This window comes from Trichomycterus rosablanca, unplaced genomic scaffold, assembly GCF_030014385.1.
Source record: "Trichomycterus rosablanca isolate fTriRos1 unplaced genomic scaffold, fTriRos1.hap1 scaffold_100, whole genome shotgun sequence".
Taxonomy (NCBI): domain Eukaryota; kingdom Metazoa; phylum Chordata; class Actinopteri; order Siluriformes; family Trichomycteridae; genus Trichomycterus; species Trichomycterus rosablanca.
Genome location: NW_026946945.1, coordinates 149,741 through 166,423, shown reverse-complemented (window position 1 = coordinate 166,423; position 16,683 = coordinate 149,741). Strand labels below are relative to the sequence as shown.

Here is a 16,683-nt window from a genome sequence, read left to right as displayed (position 1 = left end):
AGTTCTATCACCAAGAAAGCCCAGCAGCGTCTCTACTTTTTGAGAAGACTGAGGAAAGCTCATCTGCTACCCCCCATTCTCACCACGTTCTACAGAGGAACAATCGAGAGCATCCTGAGCGGCTGCATCACTGTCTGGTTCGGAAATTGTACTGCGTCGGACCGCAGGACTCTCCAGCGAGTAGTGAGGACAGCTGAAAAGATCATCGGGGTCGCTCTTCCATCTCTCACGGACATTTTTAACACCCGCTGCATCCGCAAAGCTCTCAGCATTGTGGACGATCCAACCCATCCATCACATGGACTTTTTACTCTGCTCCCGTCTGGGAGACGATACCGCAGCATCCGGACTAACACAACCAGACTGTGTAACAGTTTTATCCCTCAGGCAATCAGACTCCTCAATTCAGTACTATAACAATTTCCTCCGGAAATTTTCTGCTGCCACACACTGAACTGTATTGACTATGTTACTTGCATTTTTTGCACACCTCCTGGAACTGCACAAGTAATTTCTGCACCTTACTTGTATTTTTGCACCTTATTTACTTTTTAGGCACCTTATCGGCATTGCCAATCTTACGCTGCTAATGTACAACGTCACTACCTCATGAACCATTGTACCATCTATTCACCATCATGTACTAACACTTGTCTTTAGTCCTGTCTTCTAATTACTTGTTTAGATTAGGGATAATTAGGAATATCTTTTGTAGTTATTTATTATAGGATTTTTTTTATTTATTGTTGTATTTACAGTGTTTTGTATTGTCTTGCACTTTTTGTACCGTGTTACACCGTGATCCTAGAGGAACGCTGTTTCGTTTCAATATGTACTTGTATGTAGCTGAAATGACAATAAAACCTCTCTGACTCTCTCTGACTCTGACTCTGACTGACTTGATAAAATACAACTTGTTTTGGAGTAATTTGATGCATATTTTAAAAGCTATTGAAGTTATTAATAAAAAAAAAACAGTTTTTTATTATGTAATAAAGGGTAAAAGTGTCAGTTTAAGAGTTGTAGTATGTAATGTGGGTTACACTCAATAAAATACAACTTGTGGAGAAATTTGATGAATATTTTAAAAGCTATTGAAGTTATTAATATGCTGAATACTTTCAATGCTATTAAAGTTATGAATAAAAATCATTTTTTGCACTGATGAAGGACTAGAGGACGACTAACACAAACTTGTGCAGCAACCGATCTGCTATTGGTTGTTTCCTCAATCTGTTCTCTTCTTTGTACTTGCATTTTTGCAAGAACACTGATGCCCTATACAGGAAGGGCCAAAGTCGGCTCTATTTTTTGAGGCGCCTGAGGTCCTTCAACATCTGCCGGACTATGCTCAAGATCTTCTATGAGTCTGTGGTAGCGAGTGCTATCCTCTATGCTGTTGCATGCTGGGGAAGCAGGCTGAGGGTGGCAGATGCCAACAGACTCAACAAATTGATCCGCAAGGCCGGTGATGTTGTTGGTGTGGAGCTGGACTCTCTGAAGGCAGTGTCGGAGAGGAGGACGCTGTCTAAGCTGCAGGTTATCATGAACAATGGCTCCCACCCACTTTATAACACAGTGATGAGACACAGGAGCACATTCAGTGCAAGACTCATTCTCCCAAAATGCACCACAGAGCGCCACAGGAAGTCTTTTCTACCTGTGGCCATCAAACTCTATAATTCCTCCCTTAATGTGTGACATTACTGTAAAAAACTGCAATTTCCCTCTGGGATCAATAAAATATTCTGATTCAGATTTTTATGGACTTGAGAAATATCATCATTTACAGCCCAAGTCTTAATATTGTGTTGGTCCCTTTTTTTGCTGGCAAAACAGCCCTGACCCATCAAGTCATGGAATCTTACACCTTTCTATCAGAACCAGCATGAACTTATTCAGCAGTTTGAGCTACAGTAGCTCGTCTGTCAGCCCCCAAGTGCACCAGTGAGCCTTGGACCTTCCTTGGACCACTTTTGATAGATACTGACCACTGCAGACCGGGAACACCCCACAAGAGCTGCAGTCTTGGAGATGCTCTGACCCAGTCGTCTAGCCATCACAATCTGTCCCTCGTCAAACTCACTCAGATTCTTACACTCGCCCATTTTTTCTGCTTCTAACATCAAGGTAAGCGACCACACACACTCGACCATCCACGTGATGTATAAAAGAAAACCTGATCCATCAGACCAGACCACCTACTTCCATCGCTCTGTGGTCCAGTTTCGATGCTTGTGTAGCTGTTGTACATGTGTGTGTGTGTACAGTGTTTCACTGGTGTACTGGACGTGTAAGGAATTTATGTGTGTGTGAAGGAATAGGGTTCATATCTACATCACACACACACACACACACATGCAGTCTGTAAAAAATCCACAACACGAAGTCGATGCATTTTTAACATTTTATTAAAACATTTTCTTTAATGCCTCAATCATAACCAGGGTTCAATGAAGGGATCAGGGTCACTGCAGGTCACTGGAGTTTCTACACCAAACTGGTCCTACTGTGTCTACATGGACGTCCCTGTGTGAACAATCACGCTGGAAACTGTTTCAACACAGTTAGAATCATTTTATTATTATTATAAAGCTTTTAGCATCGAGTGTGGTTACAACCTTATTAAGGTTATATTTTGTATTTTTACTGTCCCGGGTCAATGTGACCACTCCTCCACCCCCCACTATGGGGACCAGTACTGTTTATACACTCGATTTATTTATTTCAGGTCAGTGGGATTTCTCCACCACCCCTGTTGATCTGCCGAGGGCGACAGTGGCAGAGAAAAACTCTCCTAAAATTACAGGAAGGAACTTTGAGAGGAACCAGACTCGACAGGAACCTCCATCCTCCTCAGGTGGCCTGGAGAAGCATTTAAATGAATTAAAATGAAACAATATTTATAGTCTTTTATTCTGCACACTGTTGTCACAAACTGATGATTGTTGTTACTTTATGTTTTTAATAATTTAGGTCCCGGGTCAATGTGACCACTCCACCACCCCGCCACTATGGCGACCAAATTTTATCTTTGTACACAACATTTTAATTATTTTTGTGCTCTGTGGCCAATAGCAGAGTGACCACTCCACTACTTTGTGCTCTGGGGGTCAATATTAAAAAATTTTTGCACACAATTGTTGCACATGAATGTTTCCCCGAGCACTTTTGCACAGTGTTGTGACCACTTCAAAACTTTTGTGCAGAATTGTTGCCAATTTTTTAGCTCCACGTCTCCCAATATGTGGAGCAACATTTCTTTTAATTTAAAGCTTCTTGGTGAACCATCTTATCTTCCACCACTTTTTAGTTTTCCTCTCATTCTGAGCCTCCTTCTTTTTCTCTGCTTTCTTACACTCCTTCTCTATTTCCTTCCACTCTTTCTCCTCCTGCTTCTTTCTTTCTTTCATTTCTGTCTCACTCATGTCCCTTAGCTGTTTTTGCTTCAGCTCCTGGAGCATCTTCTGCTTCAGAGCAGCCTGGTTCACCATCATGGAGACATGCAGCTCTTCATTAGTTTGAAGCTGCAGCTCTAGATAGGATCTCTCCATCTCCCTGTTTAGCTCCAGGTTCTTTTTCTTCTCTGACCATTTCCTCTGTTTCTATTCCCTCCCTCAGTCTCATTCTCCGTTTCTGTCTGGCCTTGCTTTTCTTTTTGTAGTTGTGCGGTCACTTGGGGATCATTGATTTGTTGAAGCAGCTCTTGGTTTTTCTTTTCTGCTTTTATTTTTTCACCCACCATCCAAGTCCAGACTGGTCCCAGCTTCTTTGTAATTTTTATCTGGGACTCTGGTTTTGGGTCTGGACTGTGACAGGCGGTGAGCTTCTCAATCTTTGATCTTAATGATTTAATTAGCAGGAACTGATCACGCTGCTTCTTCTCTTCCTCTTTCTCAGCTTCTTTAATAGCTGGGTCCATCCCCTTTCTCAGGGTTTTTCTCATAGCCTTGTCCCTCTTCCTCTCAATGCCCATCAGCTCTACTAATTCCTCTTTTTCAGTTTCAAGCTCTTGGATCTTTCTGGCCAAATCCTTATTCTCGTTCCTCATCATTTTTATCAGTCTGCGCTTGTTCTGCTGCTTCGGAGGCCCACAAGTCATGTGCTCTCCCCAGTTTATCTTGGTCTCATCAATGATGTCCACTGTGCACAGTCCCTGTCCTATGTCTTCATTATAGTCCTGTATCTTTTTTTCCATATCCTCTATTTTTTCTGACATTAGCCCACAAGTCGTGCTCTCACCCCAGTTAATCTTGGACTCATCTATGATGTCCAGTGTGCACTGACCCTGCCCTATGTCCTTATTAAACACTTGCATGGTGTTTTCCATGTCCTCAATTTCTTTTGGCCAATTTTCCAGGTTCTCTCCCCTGTCAGTCTGGATGCACTGACCCTGTCCTCTATCTTCACCAGTCTCCTGCATCTGGCTTTCCAGTTCCTCAATCTCAATAACAATCATGTCCATCACATCCCTCTCTTTTCTCAGCTGCTTTTGAGCCCAGTAGTTCAGGTGCTCTCCCCAGTCAGGCTCCATGATTTCCAGTGCGCTCGTACCCGGTCCTGTTGGTCCCGTCACCTGTATTAGCTGCAGTAGAAGCGCTGAGTAGAATCTCACACCGAGCTCTGACCTGCTGAAGTGAAGCGCCTGTATTTATACTCTCTCTCCAGTGACGTCACAATACCAACCGGTCCGCATCGTGACGTCACTTGGTTATAAGACGTCACTCGCGTTGGCCCCCTCCCTCCCGCGCCCCGCCCACACGCACTCACCTTCACTTTCATTATATATTAAAGGAACAGAACTTATAAAGCTGATGCGTTTACTTTAATGCTTTTTATTATTAATACAGTCAAGTGTGTTTAAGACATCATATAAACTCCTGGTTCAGTATGAAGCACATCTCACTATAAATATATTAGATTATCTTTACTCCAGAAATATTCTGCACTGATTTGTTTATGATCTTGTTTGTGCAGCTGCTTCTGCTTCCTCATGTTTAAACTGTGGGAGAAATCAGCTCATCATTCTCTTTATTAATATTCCCCTCATTTGTGTTATTTCTGATGAGGTTTTAATATGTGTCAGGGCTCGATACCTTTCAAACACTGTTTCATGCAACAAATAAATCAGAGGATCAGGATTTTAATTAGCAATATTAATTAAGATCTAATAAAGCACATCAGAACCTGGAATTGAGGAGATCCTGATGCCCAAGTGATAATAGGAAAATCTCCCACGTTCATTTTAGTGCTCCTGCTATTTCTTTTAAATAGAAAATCTGTGAATCTAACTACCCATAATGCCCCCCACTCTCCTGTCTGAAAAGTGGTCGCACACCAAGGGTTCCACATATTCCTGCATGTCTTATATTGAGCTCCACAAGTGTTGTTCAGGCTGTAGGGTGGCTCCCCCTGGTGGATACACAGGAACTGCTGGGGTGGTAGATACAGAAATGCATATTTCTTAAAATAAAGCAATAAATACACAATTTTAATCACGTATTATCATCTTTAATTTATCAAACATTCATTTTGAATTGCATTTAGGAAGTGGACCTTATTATGTATTCATAAAAGGGAGAATAAGGGGGGGGGGGAATGCATAAAGATATATATATATAAAGATAAAGATATAGTAAAGATTAAAATTATATTGTGTTATTTAGTTTATTAATCAAAACAAAGTTACATTAGATTACATTAGTGTTTTAGCAAACTCACACATTCACACATCACTACAAGGTTTACGTCAGTGATGGAATGTACATGCTTTATTTTTCTCTTAACACATAAAAAGAAATTGAATCCAAATTCCTGATAGACACTGAAGATTTTTTATGATCAACTTGTAAACAAATCTACTGCAGTTAAGGTCAGTAAGGAAAGTGTTAGTGTTAAAGCTTGATGATGAATTTGTACCCAGTACAACAAGATTATTCATTCCAAGTTACAATGGGAATTTAAAGGAAAGCCTGAACGCCATGATAACGTGGAGTGTTATAAAATAGATCCTAATATATAATGATAAAGAATAAAGAGATTTGAGATTTTGATAATGTTCTGAACAAGAAATATTTTTACGGTGGCTGGGTAGCGCTGTCGCCTCATAGCAAGAAGGTCCTGGGTTCGACCCCTAGGTGAAGCAATCCGGGTCCTTTCTGTGTGGAGTTTGCATGTTCTCCCCGTGACTGTGTGGGTTTCCTCCGGGAGCTCCGGTTTCCTCCCACAGTCCAAAGACGTGCAAGTGAGGTGAACCGGAGATACAAAATTGTCCATGACTGTGTTCGATATATCCTTGTGAAATGATGGATCATGGGTAACCAGTAACTACCGTTCCTGTCATGAATGTAACCACAGTGTAAAACATAACGTTAAAATCCTAATAAATCAATAAATCAATAATAGTCCAACCAAAGTTTGTTAGCACTGAAAAAGTTTTACTTACATAACCAGTAAAAGGCAACAAATAGTTTATTGTACAACTTTAGTCAATTTTATAAAACAAAAAATTGAAAATATCTAAATAGCCGACAGGTCAAATGACATAAAACCACACAGTGTCATTAGTCAACATGTCTGAAAATACATAGATAGAGTTCATCATCAAATGTATTAATTTAAAAGAAAAACAATTTTAAATAATTATAAAATATACAAACCCAGCAAATAACTGCACCAGCTGAGCGGTTCTACAAATGTAGCACTATATAGTTGGGGCCAGTGATAGCTCAGTGGTTAAGGTACTGGACTAGTAAACAGAAGGTTGCCGGTTCAAGCCCTGCCACCACCAAGTTGCCACTGTTGGGTCCCTGAGCAAGGCTCTTAACCCTCAATTGCTCATCATGTTCAGCTCATTGTGTAAGTCGCTTTGGATAAAAGTGTCTGCTAAATGCTGAAAATGTAAATGTTAATGTAAAATGTCTCAGCTAATCGACTCTAGTGAAGACCAAGAATCACAATATTGCTTTAATAGACTATTTTTTATTCTTAAAATCCCAGCGTTTGTGTGTGAGGGTGGAGGGTGTGGTGTGAGGTGTGGTCTGGGGTTATGGGAGGGGTGGTCACTCCCAGTATAGCTTAAAAAAAAACTAGCTTATTACTGATTTGCATGTTGTGAAAGTATTGTTACCAATATTTCTAGCTCCAAAAAAATTGGGACAGTATAAAAAATGCAAACGCAGTGTTTCTTACATTTACATCGACTCTTATTTCATCTTATATAAACCCAAAATATTTTATGTTTCGTCTGGTCAACTTCATTTCAATACATACACATACAACACCCAACTCCCAACTCCTTTGTCCATCTTCACTGCAACCTTCACCCACCACAGTTTGATGCTTTACACCTCCACTTTCAACACCCAGCACCCAAGCCTGCTCTCTATCGTTCACCAGAGATCAAGTGAGGAGGGAACTGAGGAAAATGAAGGTGAGGAAGGCTGCAGGCCCTGATGGCATCCACCCCGGGCTTCTGAGACACTGTGCAGACCAGCTGTGTGGGATAGTCCAGGTCATCTTTAACCTAAGCCTGAAACAAGACTGCACATCCCATTGAGTTAAATGGATATAGACCAGTGGCACTGACCTCTCATCTGATGAAGGACATGGAGCGACTTGTTCTGGACTATCTCCGCCCACTGGTTAAACCAGTGATGAATCTGTTACAGTTTGCCTACCAGCCAGGCATTGGGGTGGATGATCCAATCATCTACCTTCTTCGAAGATCCCTCTCTCATGTCGACAGGGCAGGAAGCACTGTGAGGATCATGTTCTTTGACCTATCTAGTGCATTCAACACCATCAGGCCCACTATACTGAGGAACAAGATGGAGAGTGCTGCGGTGGATCATCAACTCACCACATGGACAATGGACTATTTAACAAACAGACCACAGTATGTGCAGCTTAAGGACTGCGTTTCGGACACAATCCTCTGCAGCACTGGTGCTCCACAAGGGACAGTCCTGGCCCCATTCCTCTTCACCCTCTACACCTCGGACTTCACCTACAATACAACAACCTGTCACCTTCAGAGGATCTCCGATGACTCGGCTGTTGTTGGCTACATCCTGGATGGAGAAGACAGCGAGTATAGGGAACTCACAAAGAACTTTGTAGACTGGTGTGGACAGAATTACCTCGAGATCAACACCAGCAAGACAAAAAAGCTGCTGGTGGACTTTTGAAGGTCTAAACCACATCCACTGAAACCGGTGAGCATCCAGGGACGGAATATGGAGATCGTTAACTCCTATCTTAACTCCGGTCTTTTGGAATACAGGGGGCCCTTCTCAGCTCTTTTTATGACTCGGTGGTGGCATCAGCCATTTTCTATGGTGTTATCTGCTGGGGCAGCATCATGACAGCAGCAGACAGGAAGAAACTGGACAAACTGATCAGAAAGGCGAGTTCTGTCCTGGGCTGCACCCTGGACTTAGTGGAAGCAGTGGGGGAGAGAAGGATGATGGCCAAGCTTTCATCTTTAATGGAGAACACCGATCCCCCACTGCATGAGACTGTGGCAGCACTGGGCAGCTCCTTCAGCGACAGATACCGCAGCTCCTTTCTACCTTCTGCTGTCAGGCTATACAACCAGCACCGCCCCAAACGCAGATAATCATTTCTATCACAATAATTCACATGGTTTTTAATATTCTCTGAAGTGCAATAACTTCTTAAAATATGTGCAATACCTGCTGTACCGACTGTACTATCTGCAATACATTTTAATACCTGTGCAATATTTGGTTAACTTTCTTAAAAATACTGTTTATATTTACATATTCTTACTTTTCTACTTTTTAATATATGTGTACATATGTGTACACACTTTGTATTTTTTATTTTTATATCCTTGAAAGCTGCTGTAACACTGCAAATTTCCCCCGTGGGATAATAAAAGGCTATTTTATCTTATCTTACATGCATTTTACTCCCCGTGTTTGCGTGGGTTTCCTCCGGGAGCTCCGGTTTCCTCCCACAGTCCAAAGACGTGCAAGTGAGGTGAATTGGAGATACAAAATTGTCCATGACTGTGTTCGATATAACCTTGTGAACTGATGAACCTTGTGTGATGAGTAACTACCATTTCTGTCATGAATGTCATTTAACATGACGTTAAAATCCTAATAAAACAAACTAAAACATGAATTTTAAGCCTACAACACATTCTTAAAAAAGTGTGAACAGGGCTAGTAATAAGGTAAAAATAAAAACTAAATAATTACATGATTTAATAGCTGATTATAATCATGAATGGGCACAAATCATGTTCAGATGGAAGGAAGAAAATAGGTGGATTGTTAAGGTGGTTTTCAGGCTTAAAAGAACAATCTTTATATTTTTTTAAAATAACCGAATCCGTTTGTACTAACAGCATTTACTTTTACTTCTACTTTTAATATTTAAGTACATTTAATATCAGAAAATCACTTTTAATATTTAAGTACATTAAATATCAGATACTTTTAGACCTTTACTCAAGTAATCTTCTAACAGGTGACTTTTACTTCTATCAGAGTAAATTTAAAAGATACTTTTACTCAAGTATGGACTTCAGGTACTGTATACACCAATTGTTTCACTTGTGTACTGGACATGTAAGGAATTTATGTGTGTGTAAAGGAATAGGGTTCATATTTACAACACACACACACACACACACACACACACACACACACACACACACGCAGTCTGTAAAAAATCCACAACACGAAGTCGATGCATTTTTAACATTTTATTAAAACATTTTCTTTAATGCCTCAATCATAACCAGGTTTTAATGAAGGGATCAGGGTCACTGCAGGTCACTGGAGTTTCTACACCAAACTGGTCCTACTGTGTCTACAGTCTACAGTGTGGTTACAGTTTTATCAATGTGACCAAACCCCCGCCACCCACTATGGGGACCAGTACTGTTTATACACTCGATTTCTACTAAACTAAATGAAGTATTTATTTATTTCAGGTCAGTGGGATATCTCCACCACCCCTGTTGATCTGCCGAGGGCGACAGTGGCAGAGAAAAACTCTCCTAAAATTACAGGAAGGAACTTTGAGAGGAACCAGACTCGACAGGAACCTCCATCCCCCTCAGGTGACCTGGAGAAGCATTTAAATGAATTAAAATGAAACAATATTTATAGTCTTTTATTCTGCACACAAACTGATGATTGTTGTTACTTTATGTTTTTAAGAATGTAGGTCCCGGGTCAGTGTGACCACTCCACCACCCCGCCACTATGGCGACCGATATTTATCTATTATTTTATATTTATGTTTTGTTTAGTTTAGTTTTTTTGGCCAGAGCAAAGTGACCACTCCACCACTATGTACTCTGGGGGCCAATATTTTATTTTTCTGTACACAATTGTGGTAAAATGGATGTTTTTAATAATTTAGGTCCCGGGTCAGTGTGACCACTCCACCACCCCGCCACTATGGCGACCAAATTTTATCTTTGCTCACAACATTTTAATTATTTTTGTTCTCTGTGGCCAATAGCAGAGTGACCACTCCACTACTTTGTGCTCTGAGGTCCAATATTTAATTTTTTTTGCACACAATTGTTGCACATGAATGTTTCCCCGAGCACTTTTGCACAGTGTTGTGACCACTTCATCACTTTTGTGCAGAATTGTTGCCAATTTTTTAGCTCCACGTTTCCCAACATGTGGAGCAACATTTCTTTTAATTTAAAGCTTCTTGGTGAACCATCTTATCTTCCACCACTTTTTAGTTTTCCTCTCATTCTGAGCCTCCTTCTTTTTCTCTGCTTTCTTACACTCCTTCTCTATTTCCTTCCACTCTTTCTCCTCCTGCTTCTTTCTTTCTTTCATTTCTGTCTCACTCATGTTCCTTAGCTGTTTTTGTTTCAGCTCCTGGAGCATCTTCTGCTTCAGAGCAGCCTGGTTCACCATCATGGAGACATGCAGCTCTTCATTAGTTTGAAGCTGCAGCTCTAGATAGGATCTCTCCATCTCCCTGTTTAGCTCCAGGTTCTTTTTCTTCTCTGACCATTTCTTCTCTTTTTTATGGATTAGATTGAGGAACCACGACTTCTTCTTATTTCCTCCCTCAGTCTCCTTCTTTTTGGGTGTCGGCTCTGTCGCCCGCTGCTCTGCTCTCCTCTTTGACTTGTTCTCCAGTCGCCCCGATTCTAACCTGCTTTGTAGCTCCGTTTCTGTCTGGCTTTGCTTTTCTTTACGCAGTTGTGCTGCAGCTTGGAGATCATTGACCTGTTTAAGCAGCTCTTGGTTTTTCTTCTCTGCCTTTATTTTTTCACCCACCATCCGAGTCCAGACTGGTCCCAGCTTCTTTGTAATTTTCATCTGGGACTCTGGTTTTGGGTCTGGACTGTGACAGGCGGTGAGCTTCTCAATCTTTGATCTTAATGATTTGATTAGCAGGAACTGATCACGCTGCTTATTCTCTTCCTCTTTTTCAGCTTCTTTAATAGCTGGGTCCATCCCCTTTCTCAGGGTTTTTCTCATAGCCTTGTCCCTCTTCCTCTCAATGCTCATCAGCTCTTCTAATTCCTTTTTTTCAGTTTCAAGCTCTTGGATCTTTCTTACCAAATCCTTATTCTCTTTCCTCATCATTTTTATCATTCTGTTCTTGTTCTGCTGCTTCAGAGGCCCACAAGTCATGTGCTCTCCCCAGTTTATTTTGGTCTCATCTATGATGTCCAGTGTGCACTGACCCTGCCCTATGTCCTTATTATACACCTGCATTGTGTTTTCCATATCCTCAATATCTTCTCATTATTTCCATCATATCTCTCTCTGGAAGCCCACAAGTCGTGCTCTCTCCCCAGTTCATCTTATTCTTATTGATGATTTCAGGTTTCCACTGACCCTTCATATCGCTCTCTTTTTGCAGCTGCTTTTGACCCCAGTAGTCCGAGTGCTCTACCCTATCAATCTTGGTCTCATCGATGATGTCCAGTGTGCCTTGACTCTGTCCTGTGTTTTCATCAGACTCTTGTATCTGGCTTTCCAAATCCTCAATCTCTATCATTATCATTTCCATCACATCTCTGTCTTTTTGCATTTGCTTCAGAGGCCCAAGAGTCGTGCGCTCTACCCTATCAATCTTGGTCTCATTAATCATTTCTAGTCTGCACTGACCCTCTCCTATGACTTTATTAAACTCTTGTATCTTGTTTTTCATATCCTCAATTTTTTCTGTCATCATTTCCATCATATATTTCTCTAGAAGCCCACAAGTCGTGCTCTCTCCCCAGTTAATCTTGGACTCATCGATGATGTCCAGTGTGCACTGACCCTGTCCTATGTCTTTATTAAACTCTTGTATTCTGCTTTCCATGTCCTCAATTTCTTTTGTCATGTTTTTCATGTCGTCTCCCCTGTCAGTCTCGATGATGTCCAGCTTGCACTGACCCTGTCCTCTATCTTCACCAGTCTCCTGCATCTGGCTTTCCAATTCCTCGATCTCAATAACAATCATGTCCATCACATCTCTCTCTTTTCTCAGCTGCTTTTGAGCCCAGTAGTTCAGGTGCTGTCCCCAGTCAGGCTCCATGATTTCCAGTGCGCTCGTACCCGGTCCTGTTGGTCCCGTCACCTGTATTAGCTGCAGTAGAAGCGCTGAGTAGAATCTCACACCGAGCTCTGACCTGCTGAAGTGAAGCGCCTGTATTTATACTCTCTCTCCAGTGACGTCACAATACCAACCGGTCCGCATCGTGACGTCATTTGGTTATAAGACGTCACTCGCGTTACCCAGGTATTGCAGACTGGCCCCACGTCGTCTCGAATCCAGCAACCGATGGACAGCATAAACAGGTGTCCCATCAACAATCACCGGAGGTGGAGGAGTCTCACCAGACATGGTCTCGTTCAGTGGACCTGTGACAACCGGTTTCAGGAGAGATACATGAAAAGAATTTGACATACGAGAATGCCCAGGTAAATCCCATTTATATGTGACATCATTAATACGTTTTAAAATTTTATATGGACCAATGTATTTGGGTGATAATTTTTTACTCCCCTCTGAGATCCTGAAGTCTCGTGTTGACAGCCACACCCGGTCTCCTGGTTGATAGGTGGGAGTATTTCCTCGATGGCGATCTGCTTGATTCTTTTGCCGTTGCAATACGGTTTCTATGCGTTGATGCGTCTGCTCCCATACCTCCTCACTACGCCTCATCCAGTCATCCACAGCGGGTACATCCGATGTAGTTCCACATCAAGGCATTACAGGAGGTTGATACTCTAGAAAACACTGAAAAGGAGTCATCCCTGTGGTAGAACTAGTTAGAGAGTTCTGAGCAATCTCAGTCCATGGAAGAAAACGGGCCCAGTCTCTCGGATTCTCAAAACAATACAGTCTCAGAAATGTACCCAGTTCTTGATTCATCCTTTCACACTGTCCATTGGACTCGGGATGATAACCTGAAGTCAGACTAATCGAAACACCTAATTGTTCAAAGAAGGCCGACCAAACTTGGGACGTGAATTGGGACCCTCTATCTGACAGAATCTCCTCAGGAAAACATAATTGAACAAGGCTTCAGCAGTCTGAAAAGCAGTGGATAAGGATGGAAAAGGTAAAAACCTCACCCCTCGTGAAAATCTGTCAATGATTGTGAGAATAGTAGTATATGACTGAGAAGGTGGGAGGTCAGTAATAAGGTCAATAGCTAAATGAGACCACGGACGTGCTGGAAACGGTAATGGTACCAATTTCCCAACGGGCAGTGTTTTAGGCGTCGTAGATTGCGAACAGACAGAACAAGATGATACGAACCTATGTACTGTATATCACTAAACATATTCTCCCACCAGTATCTATTAGCTAGAAGTTGTTGGGTACGAGTCTCACCAGGGTGACCAGATGAGATAGATGAATGGGCCCAGACAATAAGTCGATCACGATACGGACTAGGAACATACAGCTGATTAGGTGGGCATTGAGCAGGTATTTCAATCTCTTTTAACATTCCTTCAATTTCATCGTCGATTTCCCAACGAATAGAAGACACTACCACACCAGGTCGGAGTATAGTTTCAGATGAAGAGCTATGAGATGTTTCATCAACATACATTCGAGAACCTGGTGTGTATGAAACTGAAAGCGAGAAAAAAATAAGGACCAACGAGCTTGGCGAGGATCTAGTCGTTTTGCTGATTGCAAGTATTCCAAATTTTTATGATCTGTAAGGACTAAAAATGGATGATTAGCTCCCTCTAGCCAATGTCTCCATTCTTCGAATGCTAATTTCATGGCCAGAAGTTTCTCCATCTCCGATCCCATAATTTTGTTCTGTGGGTGTAAGTTTATGTGAATAAAATGCTATGGGATGTAATTTCGGGGGATTACCTTGCCTTTGTGAGAGAACTGCATCCACCTCTACTAGAAAAGGTTGACTAGGATTGGGATGTGCGAGTATAGGAGCTGAGGTGAAAGCCTGTTTGAGGCTCAGGAAAGCCTGTTCGGCTTCACAATACCATACGGGATTTTTAGTAGCGCCCGTAAGATTTTTAGTAGCGCCCGTAAGAAGTGTCCGGGGAGCTGCCAAGCTACTAAAATTAGGGATAAAACGACAGTAGAAACTGGCAAATTCTAAGAACTTCATACCTTCGATCACTTGGGCAAGTTGTTTTTGTTGTTCTCCCTGCTGTTGTGCCATACACTGCAAAAAATCACCTTCAGAAAACAAGAAAAATAAAAACAAATCAAGACAGAAGGTGCTTAAATCAAGTAAAATTATCTGCCAGTATAGTGAGAAAAATTATCTTAGCAAGATTTCTTAAAACAAGGAAAAAGATCTTGTGCTATAAATTATCTTATAATCTTAAAATTAGTAGGAAATTACTTGATTTAAGGCATTATGGCTAGATTTGAGTAAAACTCATTTGCTCTAATGTCATATTAATAATCCAAAAACTAGCATAATCAGCTAAACTAGCATATTAATCTTGTTTTAAGCATTTTCATAAAACCTTATTTGGTAAAAAAAATTCTTGAAATTAGAATTCTTGGACATATTTTTAGCTAAAATGGCTTAAAAATGTTCTTAAATTAACACTGTAAAGTTTAAATTAAGATCAACTCCAGAAAATAGTTCTCAAAATAAGAAATGAACAATTTAAAAACCCTCACATTGTTATAATTAACACTAAAAAAAATTATCTATAAAAACAGCAAAAGAAATATTGAAATGAGATGTAAATGCTTATATTAAGCAAAAAGAAAATCTGCCAATGGGGTACGCAAATGTTACTTAGTAAGACTTCTTAAAAATAAGCAATAATACATATAGGTTTTGGCACCACACTAAATGCCTTAAAACCGTCAGAAAATATGAAAATTAAAGCATTTTAATCATGACATAAGCATTAAAAATTCAGTTTCCATGCACAAAAGTCAGATATAGACTCGATACTATAATTAGTAATAATTATTAGTAATAATTTACTAATAAAGCAGTATTTAATCCAGAAATTATTTTAAATCACTTTTATTTCATCAAGTTTTTATTGCAAACATAATGCAAATTTCTAACTTTAATGAGAATGTATTGTAGCATCAAGCTAACAGTTTCGTCTGTTTGTGTTTTTTAACACGCTCTTAAACAAAGTTTCTAACAAACATTTAAGTAACATATTCCTCCAAAACGCATCTAATAAACCCATAATCTAAAATTAATCTCCTAAATGAAACTTCGTTGTTTTTTCCTCTTACAGAGAGAAGCACTCATGTTTACTCTGTGAGGCTTCGTCCCAAATCACTCCCCCTTCCCTATGTAGTGCACTTCGTAGGACATGACATGTTAGCGCTTCCACCCCAAACAGTGAAGTAGTGCACTATATAGGGAACAGGGAGTGATTTGAGACACTACATACGGACCTACTGTAAAGAGCAGATCTGTTACCTAATAAATTGCATTATCCAAGCATTCAGTGTTACCGCTCGCAATTTTAATTTTAAATGTATCTTCTATGGTCCGACTACACTTGGTTATCAAACCTGAAAACAATTAAGAAAAATAAATGCTGACTTTAAAGTTAAGCTAGCTAGCTAAGTTAATCAGGTAAATTCTAACTTAAATGAACCTAGACAAGATTCTGAACAAGCACAATACTGGCCCACAAAACTCAACATTCAAACAGAAAATAGAAGTTATTAGCTCACCTGTAAGTGCTGCGGTGGAAATATCATCCAGGGTTTCTCCATTTCAGTAGTTTGTGGTCAGCACTTAGCAGCAGAAAAAGAAATTTCGGTTAGAAGAAAGTTCCGGCGGGAACTGAGGAGGAATCATCTCATGTTGTACAAGGGAGCAATTCATTTCATTAGGCAGCACGGTTTTGGTTAGCTGCTTGAATTGATCAAATGTGTTGCTTAGCTCTAAAACACTTAATACAATTAAACAAAAACAGCTCAACAATACCGGTGACTGTTATAGACAGCTGTTATAGCTGTTATAGGAATGCTCAAAAAACTGCGTGAGCAAATAGTCCAACAGTTTAAGAACAACATTTCTCAACGTGCAATTGCAAGGAATTTAGGGATTTCATCATCTACAGTCCATAATATCATCAAAATATTCAGAGAATCTGGATAAATCTGTGCGAGTAAGCGGCAAGGCCGAAAACCAACATTGAATGCCCGTGACCTTCGATCCCTCAGGCGGCACTGCATTAAAAACCGACA

At 40.6% G+C, this 16,683-nt stretch overlaps 1 protein-coding gene across 1 annotated transcript; it reads right to left on the bottom strand.

Annotated features, from left to right (window-relative positions):
- Positions 1-9,726: 9,726 nt before the first annotated feature.
- Positions 9,727-16,253, bottom strand: LOC134304488 (DNA ligase 1-like). Its single transcript, XM_062990013.1, has 3 exons — positions 16,165-16,253; positions 14,608-14,676; positions 9,727-13,251 (listed from the first exon to the last, which is right to left on the bottom strand). The coding sequence occupies exon 3, from the start codon at positions 11,745-11,747 to the stop codon at positions 10,698-10,700; it is 1,050 nt and encodes a 349-aa protein (XP_062846083.1). The 5' UTR covers positions 11,748-13,251; positions 14,608-14,676; positions 16,165-16,253; the 3' UTR covers positions 9,727-10,697.
- Between the last annotated feature and the right edge of the window lie 430 nt (positions 16,254-16,683).

Bases quoted from the DNA above. Each gene is read 5' to 3' on its own strand.
- LOC134304488 (XM_062990013.1), bottom strand. From the start codon at position 11,747: ATGGAAAACACAATGCAGGTGTATAATAAGGACATAGGGCAGGGTCAG.